The following is a 21529-nucleotide window of genomic DNA, read 5'->3' on the forward strand; positions in this document are numbered from 1 at the left end:
TGAATGACAAGCCAAATATGAGAATAAGGATCACTGCAGAATCTGCAGCACTGGTTAAGTTGAGTGATTCTCATTGTATAGGTTTTTCTGTATACTCATCTTTAGAGTTATCCCTCTTTGATTTCTTTCCTTTCTTGGTTTTATTTGTTTTGATTTGTTTAGTGGCATCCTCATCTTGTTAGGTTTCTTCTTCCTCACAGTAAGCTGTGAAATCACCAAAACAGCTAAGCAGAGTGGAGGGATGTGAGTGACAGGGAACAGGACAGTATTGGTGTAAGGCCAAGCTTAAATTCAAGTGGATTGTTAACATGTCGGACATTTTTACAAAGTGCTCTTTATACTGTTTATCGCTCTGTCACAGACCAATGATAATAACAAAGCAATTTTGGCTTATGGATGCCAACTCAGCATTTTTCATGTGCACCAATGTGCCATTTTATTTGTAATGAGAATTATCCACACCATCTTCCCTCAAGTACAACCATAATGCCAAATTCATCTGTTAAAAGTCAACATTAATACAGAAAAAATGTAATGTATGTAATGACTTATACATAACTGTGTATTGTCCAGAAAAGTTCAGCAAATTCAATATGAGATGATTCACAGTACACACTAAATGAATTACATAAACAAAAACATTTCCGCACAGTTTCCACCTTTTCAGTTCCTGCCCATCTGTACAGCAGTATACCAGTAGTCTTAAAAAAGCCAGTAGTAGTAAAGCAATATTTTTCAACACTGCTCCTGTCCTAAATAGTTTATCATACTCATACTATCAAATAAAGATCAATTGCATTTTATGGCTAGATGATTGCAAGCTGTGGTTAGATCAGGGGATTGGAGATGTTTGAAGTAATTTAATGAGCTTCTTCTGATACAATGTTGTCTAAGTGTTCTTAGCCTGAGCATATGGAAAATAGTCTTGTTCCTCTTCAGAGATATTATGCAAACCATTGTTGTATTATTAACAGATAAGGATACCTTGATGCTAACTTAAATATCTTATTAAAACAATTTTAGATATAAATTCTTTATTTCTGAATTGAAACATATTTTGACATATTTCTTCTATATACTGCAGACTGCTTTGGTAATTATTCATTCACATCTATTTTCAACAAAGTTAAGAATTTCAAAAAGAAATCTTATTTGACTTAGTTATGACATAAAGTATTACTAGTTCATTATTTTAGTCAGTTTATAAGGATCTTGCTATGTTGGAAATATGTTATTATCTGAAATTTCTATGTTCCATTTTGTAAAAGCAGGGTGAGTGGATGTCTTATCATTCTTATAGTTCTTTTTCTTTCATTTGTTCAGAAAATACTGGGCTTTTGTTCACAGTACTGTGTCCATGACGTAAAGCCCAAGGCCCCTCTGCCTTCCAGCTGAGAGACTTTCACTTTGTGTCTGTGACAAAATCATTTCACAGTGAGAAGCAGAAGAAAAATAGCTCCCTTTAATGCGTTGACTCTAATAATGGTCTGCCATTCCGTAACAAAAACAGGAAAGATGTTACATAGTGATAGACAAAGTGAAGCGGGAAAAAAAAGGCTCCTTTATTTACCAGTTGGACTTGTGGTGCTGAAACTGCATCATAATCATCTCTTTGATGAGATGTGCTGCCCGGCATACATTTTGATTACAGTTGTGGCAGAAAGAACTGTTAGAGAGGTGTAGTGCACCATGCCAAATAAAATGAACTGGTTAAAACAGGGAAATTATTTGAAAAGTACAACAGCATATGCTTATACAGAATAATAATCCGATAGTACTGGAATAATGTATTTTAACGTTCTCTTACAATGGGCTCAGAATTTCTTTTGCCATTTCCTCCTATTCAGGAAAGATACAGAAGGATGGGAGGAAGGAGTCGTGTAAACCCATCCTAAAAGTGGAGTACAAGACTTTAAGAAGCAGGTGTGTGCTTTAACACAAGGCCTTATTGCCTGATTTCAGCATCCCTGAAGTATCCTGATTGCGCATGTTCATGTTTGATTCATGATTTTTGATTTGTGGGTAAGCTCTAAGATAAAAGTTATTATGATTTATTCAGTTGTTTAACTGATTTGGTGGGCCACAGTTTGTCCTTATAGCTTTGATAATGAAAATTAATTAGCTTTTCACTCGATTATTTGATTTGTTTATTTTTGAAGTCTTTTTTTTTAACTGATTATAAAACAGAAATGATCTTAATTTACTGTAATCAGCTTGTTAATTTCAGCTATTGGGATTTATTGAAACTAAGACAAACCCACTGTTCTCCCTCCCCAACAGTGAGCCTTTTGTCATCTTCTCTGGGGGTCTTTCGTATGACAAAGCAGGACGACGGCCAACATTAACCATCATGCATGGCAAAGCCATCACCGTTCTGGAGATGGACTACCCTATTGTAGAGTTCATGGTGCTCTGTGAGACTCCTTACATCAATGGTGAACACACACATTTCTTACAATATTTTTGATTTGATTCAGTTCTTTGGTTTCTCTGGGTTTAGAATCCCACAGAGAGATTTGATTTGCAGCCCCACAGGGTTTGAAAGCTTTACAAGCTCACTGCACACAACACGCTCTGTCCCAAATATAATAAATCTCCTGTTTTTTTGTTTTTGTTTTATTTTGCAACTCTACCGATAAAACTCACCATGATAACACTTCTTTGTCACCATAAAATGTGCAGTACATAAACAAAACGTCCTCAAACTAACAAAATGTCTCTTTTTAAATGTATGGTTGTAAGTATTGTCCTATTTGACCTGCCTTTGTATCTTACAGAGGTCCAGGAGCCTTATGCAGTGGTGGTGCTGTTGGAGAAGGACTTGATTGTGGTGGATCTGACCCAGAGCAAGTATGTATGTCACATGTATTCACAGCTTCCAACAGTCGCCACCTGATGAGACTGATACGAGAACTGAAACAGACAAAAAAACATCATATTGAATCAAAGTGAATAGAATTCATTGGAACTGAATTGAATTGTACTTTATTAATCTCAGGATGAAATCAAATTATTGTACATCTTAATGAACATATAAGAAAAAACAAAGGAAATAGATCAAATAAAACATACAAATTAAGAACACATACTCTTGAACATCATCTGCCAAATAAATACATTTAAGTTACAGCAAGCCACCAAGATAAATTAGTTTACCTAATTACAGTGCTTAGATATACTTGTGTCCCGACAACAGTAGTTGCAATATACCCAGATTGTCTTATACATTGATCAGCTGTACACTATGTTTTAATTGTATATTGTAAGTATTGACTGGTTAGTCAATAAGAAAAACAAGTTCTTTCATGGAAGACTAGCAACAAAGTGAGTGCTTTTTTGTAGAAGTGGATATTCTCATGCATCAACATTTCTATCCATACCTTTTTCTGATGAATTTTTGATGAATGATATTGTAAAAGCAGAATATACTGAAAATAAATGTTACATATTGGCATAATGCTTACAAATCTGAAAAAAACAAGAAGAAGTTAGAAAAACCCTTAATCCCTTTTTTAACATATCATTCATTCATCCATTGATTGGAAACATTTCAGTCAACGTATGCAGACATTTGCTTTTATTCCAGGATGACTTCAACTTATTTATCAGTTACTCTGCTACGGTAGTAGAACCTACTATATTTAATTTTATATATATATATATATATATATATCATATGCTTGTATCTTGCAGCTTCCCTGTGTTTGAGAACCCTTATCCCATGGACGTCCATGAGTCTCCAGTTACCTGCACAGCCTATTTCGCAGATTGTCCCCCAGACATTATCCCCATTCTTTATTCTATAGGAGCAAAACACAAGAAGACTGGCTACAGCCAAAAGGTACAAAACAGCTGTTATGGTGAATTAATATGACTGTTGGTTGTGATGTATAGGGCTTTTCTTAAGTTTTTGTCTTATTTGATGATTAATTCATCAAAGATGATTCTCAAGTATGTAGGAGGAGGATTTTAAAAAAAAGAAGAAATCTAGTTATTTAATCAGACCAGTTTTAATTTGTTCATAGAGATTATATAATAGATACATTTAATTAAATCAAAATAGTACAGTAGGTCTAAAAGAATATACAGTTTCGAAATAATCAGCTCTGTTTCTGTTTTCATGTAAGGAGTGGCCAATCACTGGAGGGACATGGACATTAGGCTCACACACATATCCAGAGATCATCATCACTGGGTAAGTCTGAAATACTGACAGAAATATTGTGCAGTGAGTCCAGATGGCTTGAAAAAAATATTATTGGATTATTGGTTACTGATATCACAAAATGGCCTCTGTATGACGATTTCCACACATCACTGAGACATAATTCGTACTAATAGTTCTTCACAAGTTTGATTTGGGTCCGTGCAAACCTCTGAAAAAGGAAGTGCAAGGCTGCGCTGCTTTGTAGGGCGTTGACAGCGATGGTAACTTGTTCTGAAGCTTGCACGCTGGGTGGTGTCGGCTTCTTAGTAAAACTCAAAAATATCAGTGGCAGCCAAGCCCTTTGATGCCAATATGGATATTTTATTTGGTACGTACTGTGTGAAAAAAGCTTAAACTCTGGGCTCAAAGGAAATGTGTTGCCTTAGAGGGAAGTGGGAATTCAGTTTTACTTTTCAGCTATTAGAACTGTTAGAATGGGCCAGCTGCAGATTTAAGCACAGTTTGATGTTTGTGTTGGTAATAATTACAGCCAAATTGGATGAAATTAGTAATTGAGATACCTTCTATGATAACTGCAACCTTTTTAAAGTTGATATTGTGTGGTTCCTTATCCTCTGTAAAAGTGTTTTCTTTTCATTCAGGCATGCTGATGGATCGGTCAAGTTTTGGGATGCATCTGCAAGTAAGTATTCTTCTCTATAGCGTCCTTTCACTCTTGAAGCAATTCTGAAATGATGCTTTTGTAAATTTCAGCTTCTTACACACAGACTTGAAAGAGAGCCCAGTAAAGCAAATGAATCACTATCACTTTCATGATATGAGATATTCCACAACAATTAAGGCTCATTGCTTACTGTCATATCACATTTCAAAGGATACAGTATTTTCAAAAAACATAGAAATGTAGATTTCTCATCTTAAAATGATGTCCTTTTTCTCAACATAGAGTTATGTGAAAAAGAAAGTACACCCTCCTTCAGCTGAAGATCTTACCAGATGTTTAACATTTCAATTATTTCTCTAAAACCCATCAAACTAGTCACGCTGCAGATGTTGTACAAACTGAAGACATCCAAAGTGTTTGAGAAGCCAAAGCTAGGTGAGGGCCGGGCTGCCGAGCTGGTGGAAGAAGACCCTTTTGCTGTTCAGATGGTCAGCTGGTGTCCTCAGAGTCGCATCTTTTGTGTCGTTGGCATCTCAGCCCACATCATCTTGTATCGCTTCAGCAAAAACGATGCCAATACTCAGATAGTGGTGAGTGAAATAGTCTTCAAAAACTGCTCTCATCCTTGTGATTTGATGCTTTGTGTACAGTGTACGTAAAGTCATTTTTACTCGTTCTTTGAAAGCTGAAATCTGTTATATAGTGAATCATGTTTTTATAGCTGCTGCAGGAGGTACTGTACATTCATCTGTATTTCTGTACCCATATCATTCCCAGTCCCTAGAGGTACGCTTGCAATGCGAACCAGAGGAGATCATCACTCCATCAGAGCATGAAAACAACCCCTGCTTCTCAGAGCCGGGCTCCCACTCACCCCAACCTCACCACCAATACCCAGTCAGCCCTGGTAGCAGGACGCCGGAGAGTGCCAAAGACAGCGTCCCCTGCCTCAAGTAAGAGCCTGGCACACATATCAAAGGTTGACCACAAATGTAGCTACAAATGTTTTTCATTAATCAGCTGGTCTGGTCCCTGTGAAGAAAATGTTTAAGCACATCAGACTAACCTGGAGCAATGGAACAAAGACTCACTTCTGTCAAGAAGTTATATAATGGTTAGCATGATTGGTGAAAAGGTCTGTTCTACAGTTATTTGTGAGCTAGTTAGTCTGTGACACAAATAGAATACGGTTTAAAGATCCAGTCTAATCTCTGCGTCTGTGTCAGGGTGAAAGAACGGGTGGTTCGGGTCCCTCCTGGTTACCAGTCAGACCTGGTCATCCAGCTGCTGTGGGTGGACGGAGAACCTCCACAACAAATAACCAGTCTGGACATCAACTCTGCCTATGGCCTGTAAGTCTCCAGTAGCATTCTGTCTGTCTACTACACATCCATCAGTGTGACCACTCATTTGTCGGCAGACACATGCATTGGTAATGGTTCTATATATTTCCATATTTTTCACAGCAATCACTACACAAAAAAAGAACATGACTGGAGTGAGGTCGGTTGTGGAAACTACACTGAGATTGCAGCTTAAAGACTTAGAAGTTTTTAATTGAAAGCAGAGACCTGAGACTTGCTGGTTCATTTAGAGATTCAACCCAGTGAAGCACAATATAGTTATCATTGTTAAAACTGGTTCCAACTGCAGCAATAATGGAGAGTTTGTCTATGATTACATCTCAGCTACAGAACACACTCACTGTAAGCCACACTCATACATAGTTCTGCCCATCTGTCAGTAAATGTTGGCTGTCTTTTAGTTTGTATCCATGTATTTTTTTATGTATTAGGGATGCGTGAAGTTGTAGGGCATCACAGGGAAATAATCAACATTACCAGCAGCTCTTTGCACTTTCAAATATTCAGGCATTACTCATTAAGCAATAACTTGTAGTGGTATGCAGCACATTGTTCTCACATACACTGACATGCATCATGGATAAGGTGTTAAAAATTATGTGTTGTGCATTTAACCCTGCTTGGGTAAGGTTTGTATCATTGCTGTGTATTTTACGTATCCCTCTATTCAAGTCAATGTTTACCGACAAATCTGACACATGCGAGCTAACTCAAGAAAAGCAGCACGTTTTGTGACCATAAGACTGTAAAAAACTGAGCGAGTATTGACAGTGCTGCAGCTGTAGCAACACTTCTTGTCGCTTTTGACTTTAAGAACACTTGGATGGCTTTTTCTTTCTGATGCCGGAAGCCAATATAATCACAGCTCACTTTAAAAAGCTCCCAGTGGGTCAAGGCAGCTGTGCTGTTTGAATCTCATTTCTAAAGCTTTTGATGGCTTGAATAGAATTGCAAAATTGGATTTATTCAGTTTTCTTGTCTTTTGCTGGCACTCTCACTCATACAGAGGAAAACATGTACACTCTTTTACTTAGACCCATACAAAAAGAAAAAGTACATTTTGTTAACTCTTCAACACATTTTCTATGTCATTCATATTGACTGACTGTTGACCGGCTAAAATCTTATATCAGACAAAAATCGGACAAGATTCCTCTCCCAAAGATCTAACAACTGGTCCCTTCAGTTCCCAGATGCCCTACTGTTAACCCTCTGAGGTCTATGATCACGCCGCGTGATCAGATCGCAGGACGTCATTACGGCTTAGACCCCAGAGGGTTAATATATAGAAAAGAGAAAGCTACACAGTGGTAAACATGGCCCTGTCCCAACCTTTTTTAGATGGCCTGATGCCACCTAATTCAAGATTAACTAATATTTGAAAGAGGTAATGTATCGTGAAAGAGTTACATGTCTCACTTTCAACAATTGATATGTTTTCTATTGTGAATAAAATATTGGTTGATGAGATTAGCCAAACTTAGCATCTTGTCTGTATCTGAACTGATTGATGTGATTTGTGCATCACTCCAATTTTGAAAGAGAAAACATGTCACTCCAGGTCATGATGGGTTAAGGACCACTAACATACAATTGTGCTGTGAATATTATCCAACTGCGACACCAAAAAGACAAAATGTCGATCAGTATTGTAGAGCTTTCAGAGATGAGAGGGTAACACAGTTGGCCATGGATCTTGTGGGAAATCTGGCCTTCATACAGAAAACACAGCAGCACTAGCAGTGTGGGATAAACACAGACTTTTGTAGTTGGTAGTTGCATCGAAATGTCACAGTTGATTCGACAGTGACAGCGCTCCGTGCTGCACATTTAATGTCAGTGGGGTGAAATGGGAAATCTGCCAACAGTACAAATGTCTTTCTGTCTGTGCCTGTGCCTTCTGCTGTGTCTATGTCCAGTTTGGCGTTTGGGAACTGTAATGGGCTAGCGGTGGTGGACTACTTACAGAAGGCTGTCCTGTTGTGTATGTCAACACTGGACCTGTATGGAGCTACTGACCCCTACCAGCGCCTTACCCGTTCCCCTCGCAGGAACAGACAGTCCACCTCAGGTAGACTGCAGCACACCTTTTGCATCCTGCCACACTCACACACAAATCCTAATAGCCTACTCACAATGCATCTACACAATTATGTGCCAATAATGCAGTCAACACATCCACACTGCTACACTTCTGTCGCTTTTTTCTTCTAATCTTCTATTCTCTGTATTTCTGTATCTATTCTTCAGTCAAAGGTGAGGCAGATCTGGAGAAAAAAAATCAGAACTTTTTCACATGAATATTTTGAAATTTGAAATTTCACATTAATATTTTGAAATGGTACATGTAGTTTCACTGTTTATAATGAATACAAAACTTGGATGGACCACTTTTTAAAATTATCCTAACCCATCTTTTTTTCTGCAAAGTCATTATTTGACTTTTCCTTTTTTGACCAGAATAATATTTCAAAGAATGTAATCTTACTACTTTACAGATTATCCTTATATTTCCTTTTTTTCTGCAAAAATTATGTTGAGTTTACTGTACAGAATATGCTGCTAATACTTTAAAACAAAACTACTGTACCTGAAAATACCAATTCAGGAATTCCAAGAATGAAATCCAGAATCTGAAGATAATTATACAAAATCCTGTGTCAGACAAACTCTTTGTCTTCTTCTCTTTCTCCTTCCCTGTCACATGATAACATACAAAACACAGACACCTGACACTATGTTATGAGGTGCATGTTACCAGGTTGTGTGTCATCCAACATTGGCATTACTATGCATGTTGTCATTTGGTTTCCCTGTCTGCTCTGTTTTTAGTCCTGCTTGAGCTCAGATCTGTTAGTCAAAAGCCACAGAGGTCTTGTTGTACTTCCTGACCCCCACTTTCCTTTTCTCTGCTGCTTATCTTGGCTGGCAAAGGCCTCTGTATTTGTACTTAATGTGCTACTGTATATTCATAATCAACACCAGCACTAGAGCAGAACATACTGTGTAATATACAAGCTACACTTTTATTAGACCATCAACTAACCTTGGCCAAAGTCCTTTGAGGAATTCATGTTTTTTGGGGATTATTCATTATAGTATAAAATAGTAATAGTAGTTGTAAGTATTTATGAATTATACAGAGTAGATCATCAATTAAGCTGAAGGGATAAATGTAGGCTTTGGAACCAGCTTTTTTTCCAAATAATGTTGCACAGAGAATTTTGTTCAGGGTTATTAAAGCCAATTTTGAGATGAGAGTAATGATGAAAAACAGGCAGTTTTTCTGTACCCCATGTGGTGCGTTTTGATCCAAAGCACTTACTGTGCTGAAGTTAATACAAGCTAAATAAAATCATTTAAAAACAGTTCAAGTACAAGAAATAATGTGACGCTTGCAAACTGTCTTTATAAAAAGTGTTTTCTGTGTATGCCAATACATTTTTAGCTGTTCTCACCACACATCTGTATTTGTATGTTCCACTGTGTGCACAATTATTACGCAAGTGTGGATCAGCTCAGATCAGTTCTGTTTCCTTTTCTAACTCTGTGCCATGATAACTTGATTGATTATTGTAAGCTTTTTTTTCAATAAAAGAGGTCATGGTTTAAAGTTATTAAAAGTCTCAAAGACAGGCACGCTTAGCTACTTTTATCAGTTACTGTTTGTTTCAAACTCAGTTTTCAAACTTAGCCCCTCCCCCTGCCCACAGTAGTTCTCGCACCCACACATTGTTTTATCTGGTGTTTCTTCACACACTCAGCAAAGGTGACTTCCCAATTGTCTTAGATGAATAGGCATTGAGAGGTGAAGCTTGAAATAACTGAAAAAGACACATTGGTAAATCTGAATTCATGGTCAGCACCCAGCAGGAGAGAGATAGGAATACAGGTTCAGTGCTTCTATCATTACTGATGAGCTACAAAGATCTTAAGGTTAAAGACGGACTTCACATAGTCCTGCTTGCAGTTTCTGAAGCGATGCTTTCTTTGGTCAGTGGTACAAGAAGAATTTGGAAGCATTCAAGAAGGCCATGATCTTCATGCTGCTCGATATAACATCGAATGCATCCAAGCACTCCGCTACTTGGCTACACTTGAATCTTATTTGTAAGAATGGAAACAGCTTAGCGACTTTCATCTGACTGGGAAAAATGTGTTGTGTTTTCTTCTTCAGTGTTTGTCTCCAGTTGGGACAACTACTTCTTCTAGATAATCATAACCAAGAGAAACATAGGCTGTACCACCATTCTCTGGCAACACTGCACCACCTAGTTTATGCTTCAAGCCAATCAGCGGAAATGTGTCCGATTCACTTTTCTTTTTTGTGGCTCTCGTCGCATCACTTGAAGTTTTCTTACCCCAACTTTTCATTTTTTTTAACAAATAACCCAAACTATGTACTTTTAACTCCTAACCGTAACCGATAGTGGGTGGGAGGGAAAATAAGAAATGAAATATGTACCGAGGTAGCAGTGAAAGGGCTGTGGTTAGGGTGGTCAGGGTAGGATTTTATTAATTCATCTCACACTTAAAGGCAAAGAGGTTGCCACATTTTGACAGGAGTGGAAACATCATCAGTAGCATCACAGGAGCTGTTTTGCAGAAAAGAATTGAGGAAGAACAAATTACAAGTCCTTATTATCCATGTTTTTTTTGGGTAAACAAAAACATAATAAAGATTAAGGGAGTTGGGAGAAAAAAAAAATTGTAATGTAGTACATAGTTGCCAAATGATTGTGCACACATCTGTATTCCCCTTTTGAAATAACATTCAGGTTAAACATCTTGGATTTACTGAAAGTTATTTTTGTTCAATGATTAAATTAATCCTGAAGAACACAGCTTGCCTACTAAGTCTACATGTAGTGCGATAATGATGCTTTATTATTATTTCAGCTGTGTTTATCAAAACATTATTTAAATTAATATATTACAACAAAAGTGCAGTTTTAAACATGATTAGCTGGTCCAGCAAGAGATTTATTTTCATGTTGTTCATGTCAGTAATGATACGTTCCCTGCTAACACTGTGGTTTTTGTGCAAATTACTAATTATGTCAGCTTTTCTGGGGTCTGCTGGAGTAGCCGGTATATCTTGTGTGTCCTCCCCTGACACTAACTCACTTGCTGCTTGCTTTCACTTTCTTTTTCACTCTAAGCCTGTGTGTTCTTCTCTCTCCCCTCCAACCCCCACCCCTTGCCCCTCCTCTTGAATTTCTTCCCAAATTTCCCCCTCATGCTTACTTTATTGCTCATGTAATTTTACATCACCTCCCTTATCCCATTCTTTCTCTTCTCTCTCCTTGGCATTCTGCCTCTGTCTCACCCCGATCACAATCTTGCTCCCTATCTTTCTTTCTCATGTCATCTCTTTCTGTCTTGGATCTTGCTGCCAACCTCTCCTTTACACCCCCCCCCCCCCCCTTCTCCTCCTCCTCCCACCTTTTTGGTGACTCTGTGGCTGCTGATGTGGGCATGTGGGCCTGCCTGACAGACTTTTGCATGCGCGGCCTGTCTAACTTTTATTCAGATTCAAAGAAAAGGATCCGTACATCCTATCAGAGTAAGTCGGGCCTTCCTATGGTAAAGGCTTGGGGGACTCGGTGTGTGTGTGCAGAAGGGATGAGGGGATGGGTGAGTGTTTTGTAGGTTTGGGAAGAGAAAATTGCCATTGGAACTCATGTGGATTTATAGCAAAGTGAAAAACCTGAAGAGATGATTGGAATGATTATTATTTCTAGAGTAACAGCTGAAGATCACCTCCTTTTTGCCACATGCAAAACTTCCTCTATTCCAGTCATGTCTGCAGAATGTCCTTTGCAGAAAGAGACACTCTTTTCTCTTAAGTAAGGGCAGTTATAAATATTATATGATCTATGTGATGTATATTTGAACTAAAGCAAAGCTAGTGGGGTGAATAAAGCCTTGTTCGAGCTCAGAAAAAGTATAATAGGTTCTTTTAGTGTGTGGTTACAAAAGAATTCTTGATTCAATACTTCAGTGAAGGTTTGATCAGAGCACCTTTCATTGTCATCAGTCACTTGTACAGCCAGAGTAAATTACTGAAAGAAAATTAGCATTAAGACAATTTTCTGGAACCTTTAACAGTAGGAAAAAAATTTAATTAATGAAACTTTTTGAACTGTGACGACTCAGCAAGGCTGTTAATGAGTCCATAGCGCAGTGAAACAACCCACAATTGTAGTCTGACTGAAAGGAACAAGGAGTAGAAATGTCAGCAGTTGTGACAGTTTTTCTTTGTCTTTTTTTTCTTTTTATAAGAAAGAAAAAGGAGATTTCATTTTGGCTTGTGCTTGCTGCATGTGATCAGATTTGAGATGATCCTGATTGGACCTTTGTGTTGTTTCTGTTTTGTGCTTTGATTGTGTTTGCCACTTTACTGTGTGATTTGCACTACATGCTTTTAGACCCTAATTGGAGACACATTTGCATCTCAGTGCAATCTGATCAGATCCCTAACATTGAGTTATTAAAATCAGATTGTAGTGCAGGTCACATTCAGAATCAGCCACTCTGCTCCCGGAGGACTAAATTATTCCTAAGAAGCAGTCTGTGATGAAAGATCAAATATCGGTTATTGATAAAGACCTTCATCCTTGTGCAGTCGTAACAAAAATTACAAATAATAATGAAACAGTAGTGAATAGTGAAGTTACCATACCATTATAATTCAGAGATTGATCTTTCTTGGGGTTGTGTGTGGCTGACAGTGACCAAACTGATTTCTGTTCAGTAGGCTTGACATGGTGTATATAGTCTGACGGATATCTGTACCTCTTCCTCTTCATGACTGTGGCAGGCCTTACTGAACTCACTGACAACCAGCAGTCCGTTGACATGGAGAGAAGCAAGTCGCCCACCTCAGGTAACCTACTCCTACACACTTACACACACATGCACAAATCATTGCGTATTTATTGGTCCCTGTCTGCATATACTTCTATTACTAGCACTTTTAAACTTTTCTGGGATGCTGTTGACTTCAAACTTGTATTACAGCCTGTGGTCACCTCACCTGTCACGATAACATCTTCACCCGATGATAATGGCACCTGTTTAAACTGATGACTGTTGTGTGTTTTTATGTGGAGGTCTTAGGTCGAACAGAAATGCTGAAAGTGAAAGAAAATATCTGATGCATTTTACCGCAGCTGCGGCTGTTTTTTTCTTCGTTCTATTGTTCTTTAATGATTGGAAGCTTTCACAATGGTAAGAACAACAAAATCCTTTGCTTATTATCTGCCTCACCTCTGTCTTTATGTATTCTTGACATGCTTACCTTAAACCAAAGGTAAAACAGCTGGTGGTTCTGGTGATGACCCACAGCTGATAAGGTGTAACAGTAACCATCAGGTCATAAATTCAAGGCTAAACTAATCTGTTTTCTCTGAGCTGTTTTTTTTTTTTTCATCATCCATAATGTATCAAAAAACTCTTCAGCTCATCTGTCAGTTAAATATTTGTTGGCATCTGAGTGTGTAATCATGCTGGACTTGTTTAAGTAGCTATAGGAGGATGAATAATGTAAGATAAACATTTCCTGAGAAGATTATGGTGTGATGAGGCATAAATTGTAGTCTTTGAATGTTTGTAGTTGATGTTATATTCATTATCTTGTCATTTGGATTAGAAAGATGATGTTAAATAAGAGAGTTGGTTGGGAGCACTGACAGCAGCTGATGATGAACATCATTTAACAGAAGACAATGTAATGTGACACAACAGATATGGGTTTGTTGGCAGTTTGAGGTCTGCTGGGGTGGAAACAGAGAAACCAAAATGCATAATGGAGATAGAGAAGGAGAAAGATGAGAACATTTACCAGCAGGTGCTTTTGTTTGTGTCGTAGGAGAACACTTTGCCTCAGCATAATCAGAGCTTAAAGGTCAGAGTGTGTGAGTGTGCTGAAGAGACCGCCAGGCTGGAATGATGTGTTCATAAAAGATTTTATTTACCATACAGTTTTAAACCAGCTTGCTTTACTCTAGATCTAGGTAACATGATATTATGTGTTTGGTTTCTTCTTCTTAAAGGAGACATGTTATGACATTTTTAACAAGGTGACCTAATTTCCTAGGGTGTTATTTAAATGTATGTGACAGGCTCTAGTCAAAATATCTGGTGGTTTAAGCATACTGGCCCTTCACTCACCCCTACTGAAACAAAATGAGGCTGAGAGAAGTGAGCAGGAGGAAGAAAGCTAGTGACAGAGTGTCAGAACCATGAACCGAGCAACTGTATCAGTTTGAACTGAGTCAGATCCTGACCAAGATGGAGCTCCTGGAGAGGTTCAACCATCAAGACTTCAACAACACTGTCGTGCTAGCTGACTCTAACACTAATTCATATCATACTCTACCTATGATGGAGTAAATGCAAACATAATGAAGCTATTCCTCCAGTCATACCTAAAACACTCTAGCGCTCAACATGCTGCGCATGTTTCATTGCTCCGACACACCTGCTTCAAATATATGGCTCATTACCAGGCCTCTGCAGAGCTTGATAAAGAGCTGACAAAGTGACCTATGTATCTGAATCATGTGTGTTCGAGAGGGGATACATGTAAAACATGCAGAGCAGGGGAGTTGAGAACCAGGGCCTTAATTTATCAACTTTGCATTGAAAATGTCCTGTGCTCTGGCTTGTAAATGTATTGTAAATGTATCATTTCATAGGCTTGTAAAAAAAAATCCTTGTATGCATTAGGAGGAAGATAGTAAAACAAAAGTTACACCTTTGGATACAAACATTGCCAGCATCATTGGAAGTACAGCTCCTTCCCATTTAATTTCAGCTTGTTGTTCATTTGTCCAAAAAACCCTGAATGTTCTTTGGGCCCACAAAAATGACAGCATCTAACCCGAATGATATAATCTGACTAAGTGATGGTAGGGATTGACCGATCTGTCTCATGTTAGAAAGTGCCAGTGGTTAACATTTTGCGTTACAGTTGTAACACACTCATTACACGCACACCTGTGTGTAAGCACAGTTAATAAATGAGGGCTCAGGAGGGGGAAACATTGGCTTTATTTAAGAGGTAGAAGATGCACTACAAAGTATGTAGAATTAGCCTTAAAGTGGTGTTTATAAAACTTTTGAAAACCTGATTCAGATTCCTCACTGCCGCAGACTTGAAACAATTTTTCTGTCACACACTTGCAACATTTGCCTTGATGGCTAATTTGTTCTGCTCAAATGCCTTTAGATGAGTACAGAAACATTTTAACAATATCTCTTCAAATCTCCAGAAATTGCATTCAATTTCCCAAACCTCTCAACAAATGGAGAGTAATTTCAAACTTTGAGTCTCTGTGAAATTAATTACTACAATTTCTGGTGACGCTTCAGGGGAAATGAAAATATTTCATCTTTGAGCTGAGCAGATGCACAGTGAAACTGCGTTTGCTCTCACAAACTGAATATGTCACAGTTGATCTTTGTAAGTTAAGAGATCATAGGCTTGTGATAAATTTAGTCATTATTCTTTTAATTTGTGGATGCAGGAACATATAATGGTGCAATTATGGACAAATCTTTGGTTCTTATTGTGTGTTTCCCAGGGAATTTAAGCTATTTGGATTTCTGCCAGCTCTAAAGTAAATTCATGTAGTTCTTTAAAAAATCATGCAACAGGGTTCAGCAAGACCGCTGCTGCTGCCCAACTGTCTACACACCATGACTGCTCCTGTCTTAACAGGTGGTGACCCTGCTTGGCTCTACTGTACGCTGCTTTGTCACATTGTATCCGCATGGGCCGTCATAGGTCTGAGCTTTTAAATTATTTTAAATGTGGCCACTCACCTGAGACAAATTGCCATGGGAAAACCCCCAGCAAGTGTGACCTTCCCACACAGAGACGGGGACACACAAATGTGTTATTGCTATTGCTAATCTGTCAATTCTCTCTGTAAACTCTCCTGAAGGCATGGGGTTAGGAGCTCAATAATGGAGAAGAAGCTTGATATTAGGTTATACCTATTCTGATGCCTCCTTGTCATTTTGTAAGCATGTCTAAATCAGGAGAGCCTGGGGGAGATTGACATTCCAGGATTCAGGTTATAGAGTTGGGATTCATCAATTGGATGGTTGGATGTTTGGTCCTCAGTTAATTCGATCTCCCTCCATGTGTCCCAGTGTCCGTGGGCACAATGCCAACTATGTCACTGTTTCAACTATGAGGGACAATTAGTAATTAGATTTCTTTGCAATTGTTTTTGTGTTGTTTTCCTTTTTCTTCTGGAGGTCTCATGATCACATGAAAAGGTTCTGAAACGACAAGTGGCTTTCATTTCGACTGTTGCAGCAGTGTTTGCAGTCAGTTCAGATAGACCAAAATTATCTTGACAAGTCTTTGATGCTTTACATTTCAGCAGCTCTTAGACATAATATGACTGCCAATTCACAATGAATTCAGTCAAGTGTCAATATTTAAAAAGCAATGTTCATGCTTTCCTCTGTTCATATTGTCTAGGATTTTTTTTCTCACATTTACTCTAAATATAATAGCATAATCAGAACAAGAGGTGTTTTTACTGTATATAGAGAGCAGTGCACAATGACAACAACAATGCATTCTTTTCTCTCAGAATGGTTTTATGGATTTTTTTCAGCTTACAAACTCTTCCATATTAATTGAAGAGTGGTATAAAACATATTAAAATGGATATGCATGCAGTCAAATTAGGCAACATAGTTGTTCTCTCCTTGACAGACAACGGGTTCATAGCTTGTTATCTCCAGCTGAATACCAACTGCCACCCTTCTCTGTGGTCATTAGAGGCTGTCTCATTGTCCCTGGCACAACAGGTGTGCTGTATCTTTTCAAGACTCTATGCAGACTGCAGACAGCTTATTACGAAAGCCCGCCAGCGTCCGGATTCACCCTGAGTGTCAATAACTGCAAGCATATCTCTGACTTTTTCTAGTTCACAGATCCTTCCCGCTCTCTCCCAACCTTTTTCCAATTTTTCTTATGTTATTAGACCCAGTAATTGGCCCTACACCTGCCTGAAAGCTGTCTACCTCCACCTTTACCTCATTGTGCTTTTTTGAGTGTGTCATGAGGTCTATTGTGTTGGGGTTATATGTTACCGCTCCCTCGGGAGGCCCAATTCTTCAGAAGATTGACTAACAAGATGACAAGCCAGTGATCGGAACCTGACCCAACAGGATATATTGAGCAGTGGTGTGACATCAGAAACTTTCGTGTAACTCAAGATTTGATAAAACTGAAGTTAAGGGTATTTTAGTCGTTAACTTAATTACTCAAAATATCCAAAGTGCAATCGTTACCAATGAAAGCTTAAATTTGTTTCGTGTTTTGACATGTTTGGTCATCATGTTGTAGAATTTATGATGATCATGCTGTATCCACAGAAGGTGTGATATTAAGTTCCATAACACTTTTCCTGCAGTGGTTAGGCTATATAACAATACCACCACTGTAAACTTGCTTGAAATGAGGAAATATACAGTTTACAGCATTTTTTGGATGGTTTCTGTAACTTCCTCATCTATCCATAATCCACCACCACAAAAAACAGGTGCTTGATAAAAAGAACTTCATGGACAGTGTACACAGATGATGTCACCACCCCTAATACATCTGATAAGGAAAGACAGGACAGGAAAGAGTGAACAAGAAGTACCATAACACCAGGCCAGGGATACCAGCTGAGACAGAGAAACACAAGTTAATGACAACAATAATGTCACATTTACATGGAGCATAAACAGAGCAGAGTGACAAGAAATGCATCATGGGAGGTCCCACAGCAGTCTAGTCTTGTAGCACTAGAACTATGGGATGTTTCTGTCACCTGAGCCATCCCCAACTATAAGCTTTACCAAAAAAGGAAAGCTTTAAGCCTAATCTTAAAGATAGAGAGGGTGTCTGCTTCCTGGGCACATACTGGCAGCTGGTTTCACAAGAGAGAGGCCTGATAGCTGAAGGCTCTGCCTCACATTTTACTTTTAGAAATTCTGGGAACCACAAGTAAACCTGTAGTCTGAGAGCGAACTACTCTGTTTTGAAAATATTAGGATATATGCATTGGCAGAAATGGAACACATGAGTGTTAATTCAGGGTGTCAGTGTGTCCAGATCAAGCATTAGATATGTTTTTTCTTCTCTGAAAACACAGTATATAATGTTTGTACTTTCTTAAAGTTGTCAAAGTTGTAGCAATTGCATTAGATATGTTATAGCGGTAGAATTTCAGCAGTTTCCTTCTTATGTCATTGTGCTCCTGGCTTCCACTCAGTAACACTTCTTTTTAGATATCAGGATAACAAACATGAGCACTGGGGAAAGAAAAAAGAAAAATGACTCATCTCATTTCAAACAACCACAGTATTTATGAAGTAACATGCACATGAAGCATTGGAGTATTTTTTTAAAATAATAATGAATATTTAAGAAGGTTTAGCATGTAGAAGAGTTGTGGTTTGCTCTATGTTTTTGAGTGAGACACACTTGTAAAATTACCCTTTAAGCATTCACAGGTAGGTTGACTTGTTGTGTTGGAGACAGTAAAGGTTGAACATAGAGAAAGACGCATGACTTAACAGTTAGAAAATGTAGTAGTTGTGTTTGTGGTGATTGATTATAGTTTTTGTCATGTTTGTCGTAGTGGTAGTAGTCGTCGTAGTAGTGCTGTTGTTGTTATAGTAACATCACAGGAAGACTTCTGAGTCTTATACTGCTGCTGGAATAGTGTTGCTCTTAAACTTCCTAACAACCCTTTTTTGCTTTCATAACCTCTCAAGTGTTTCCTGCCTATTACCTGCAAGTCTCTCTTCTCCCCAGTTCACCCAATGTGTTTGTCTCTCCCCTGTTTCCCTGAAAAGTCTGTGTCTGTTCTGTTGGCTCTCCTGTTCCAGTTCATTACCCAACTGCCCTTCACAATGACCCACGCGTCCTGCCAGAGCCTGTGGCCAGTCTGAGAGCAAGCCACTGCAGTCCAGTCTTTTACTTACTGGACAATGGTAAGGGGAGGGATGACTCACGGATCACAGCCTCTTTATGGACACCTGCTTGTGGTCTTTCTTGTTTGGCAATATTGCAACAAGAGAGGGAGATAGGATTGTTTTTTTGACAGGTTGCTTTGATGTTGCACCTTGCATGCTAGTTCTGCTTCCACACTGTGAGCAACACTCTCAGCAAAACAAAAGAAGTCCACTTAGTCTTCACACGGGGATGTATTTGTAGTCAGTTTAACATTGTTAGTCATGAAAATAGAAGAACCTGTAAGATTAAAACAAAATATTTCAGAATATTTGGAAATCGAATGAAAATGTTACGTTTTCATTATCAGAATAGTGTAGATGAAGTTGGACGTGTACAAATGCAATCAGACCCTCTCATGGGATCACTGGTCACAAAGGATTGACCCATCAACCAGGTTGCTTGCAGTGTAAACGAGCTTTCAGGGACTGTATTGCTAGGAATAGAACGTGTGCGGCTGCTTTTTCAATGTGCTCCATGCTTTGTGCAGATGACTGCTGGGTAGTGCATTGTTCTGCTGACCCAGCTGCAGTGATGTTTGTTGTATGTGCCAGATCTGGGCTTTGTTCTTGGACCTCTTATCATTGTCAAATGTTGTGAGGCAGGTGGGCTTACGAAGAAGAGGAAGAGGTTTGATACCTCCCCTCACTTGTCAGTGCATCCACTGCTTTATTCTCTGTGACATTTTTCGTTGTGCCTCATAGAGAATCACTCATCTTTGCAACCTAAAGGCAACAAGATCATTTCCCGAACTGTGGCACTCGGGGTCTCTTTCTGTGTGTCTATAAACTCATTGTGTTGTCTTCTTGGCTAACATCCATCATTGTCTTGTGTTTTACTAACTGCATGGAGCCCACAATGAGGGGGCCTGTGGTGCTGATGAATATGAGTACCGTTTGCTTGGTGTGATCAGAGTGTATCAGTGTTTATCGACATTGTAGTACTACCTTAGCTCCATTTGTGATATCAGCTCTTCATACATAAAGACTTCTTTGTTATTAAATGGGGAAGTCAATAACTCTAGTTTTTGTGGTTTTTATTCAAAGTATTTTGAGTGGAAATTGTTAGTGGAGATACTGGCAGGATGCCAATAGAGCCGAACCCTCTCTTTTTCTTACGTATAACACAAAACAAAAGATCAGGACAGCTTGTAGTTTGATCAGAAACATTGCAGTTATGTTGTAAGTCCATCAACCTTCAGGTAACCAGGACACCTGTGACTCTTCATAGGTGTTTTCATAATCATACGCCTGTTGTCTGTATGGGGAGATAAAATGTTTGCCTATCATGGGCTAGAGCCAGTGATGTGGGTCATTTTCTAAATCATTTTGAAATGTTTTTCTTTGCCTGAGGCAGATGTTTTATCTTTGCAGAAAGAAAGCAGGCACATACTGGGTCGCAAAAACAACTTTTGAAATGCCACTCACTGCTTGATAACAAGTAGAATAATGTTATTCATTTTGTCATTGCTTTGCATAGGGATACCTGTGAGTGAATCATAGTGTAATGAACAAGAGCTCTGAAGTCACAAATGGGGCTTGTCCACCATAAACTGTTGTTGCAAACTGCAAACAAATTGAATAAAAACGATGGCATAATTTCGGTTTTCGGTACTTTATATAGAATCGTCATACACACATACAGCTTCTTGCAAAAATATTCTCCCCCTTTGGAGTTTTTCTTATTTTGTTTTATCATAAACTGTCATGAACAAAAATAGATTTCTTGGATTTGGTATACGGAGCAACTTAAAATACTCCCCACTGGTTTAAGCTGATTTTTTAATTTAAATTAAAAAAATTCTTTGCTGTGAAATTTTTAATTTTGATTTGATGCTACTAAGTATAGATAAAGGTAACTTAATAACACAAAATATCCAAAAAGGGAGCATTAAATCAATTACTAGAAAATGGAAAGAATAAAGGACCACCAAATCCTTGCAAAGAAAAGAAAAGACCACAAAAACTCATGGACCAAGCAAGGATGATAGCTATCAGAATGGTCACAAAGAGGTCAAAGTTAACCCTGAATGAGCTGGAAAGCTCCAAAGCAGAGACTGAAATGTCTGTCCATAAGACCACTTTAAGTTGTACATTCTCCCTCTCTGGGATGCATGGTGTGCACAGGTTGTCTTATTTCTTGTTTGTTTACGGACTGACTTTAAAGTGGTAGGTATGGTGTATGTTGATCAAAACAATACAGAAACCAGATTGTAAGGGAACAACATGAGAAAACGGAGAAAGGGTTTAATACTTTTGCAAGACACTATTGGTTCTGTAAACATGCTGTAAAATGTG

General features: G+C 38.5%; 1 protein-coding gene across 15 annotated transcripts in view; it reads left to right on the forward strand.

The window, feature by feature from the left end:
- The window catches only part of stxbp5l (syntaxin binding protein 5L), a 123079-nt gene that overhangs the window by 82333 nt on the left and 19217 nt on the right, over positions 1-21529 (forward strand). For 5 of the 15 annotated variants that reach the window (XM_072397310.1, XM_072397309.1, XM_072397311.1 and 2 more), the window contains exons 9-21: positions 1848-1923; positions 2281-2435; positions 2778-2850; positions 3694-3841; positions 4128-4195; positions 4810-4850; positions 5208-5422; positions 5610-5785; positions 6059-6184; positions 8116-8267; positions 11694-11762; positions 13020-13085; positions 19109-19213. In XM_072397310.1, the coding sequence (XP_072253411.1) occupies positions 1848-1923; positions 2281-2435; positions 2778-2850; positions 3694-3841; positions 4128-4195; positions 4810-4850; positions 5208-5422; positions 5610-5785; positions 6059-6184; positions 8116-8267; positions 11694-11762; positions 13020-13085; positions 19109-19213 (1470 nt within the window). The remainder of the gene's footprint in view (positions 1-1847; positions 1924-2280; positions 2436-2777; positions 2851-3693; positions 3842-4127; positions 4196-4809; positions 4851-5207; positions 5423-5609; positions 5786-6058; positions 6185-8115; positions 8268-11693; positions 11763-13019; positions 13086-19108; positions 19214-21529) is intronic. The other 10 variants (XM_072397314.1, XM_072397316.1, XM_072397319.1 and 7 more) reach the window with 3 other exon arrangements.

Source organism: Leuresthes tenuis, unplaced genomic scaffold, assembly GCF_036924035.1.
Source record: "Leuresthes tenuis unplaced genomic scaffold, fLeuTen1.0.hap1 SCAF_12, whole genome shotgun sequence".
Classification (NCBI taxonomy): Eukaryota; Metazoa; Chordata; class Actinopteri; order Atheriniformes; family Atherinopsidae; genus Leuresthes; species Leuresthes tenuis.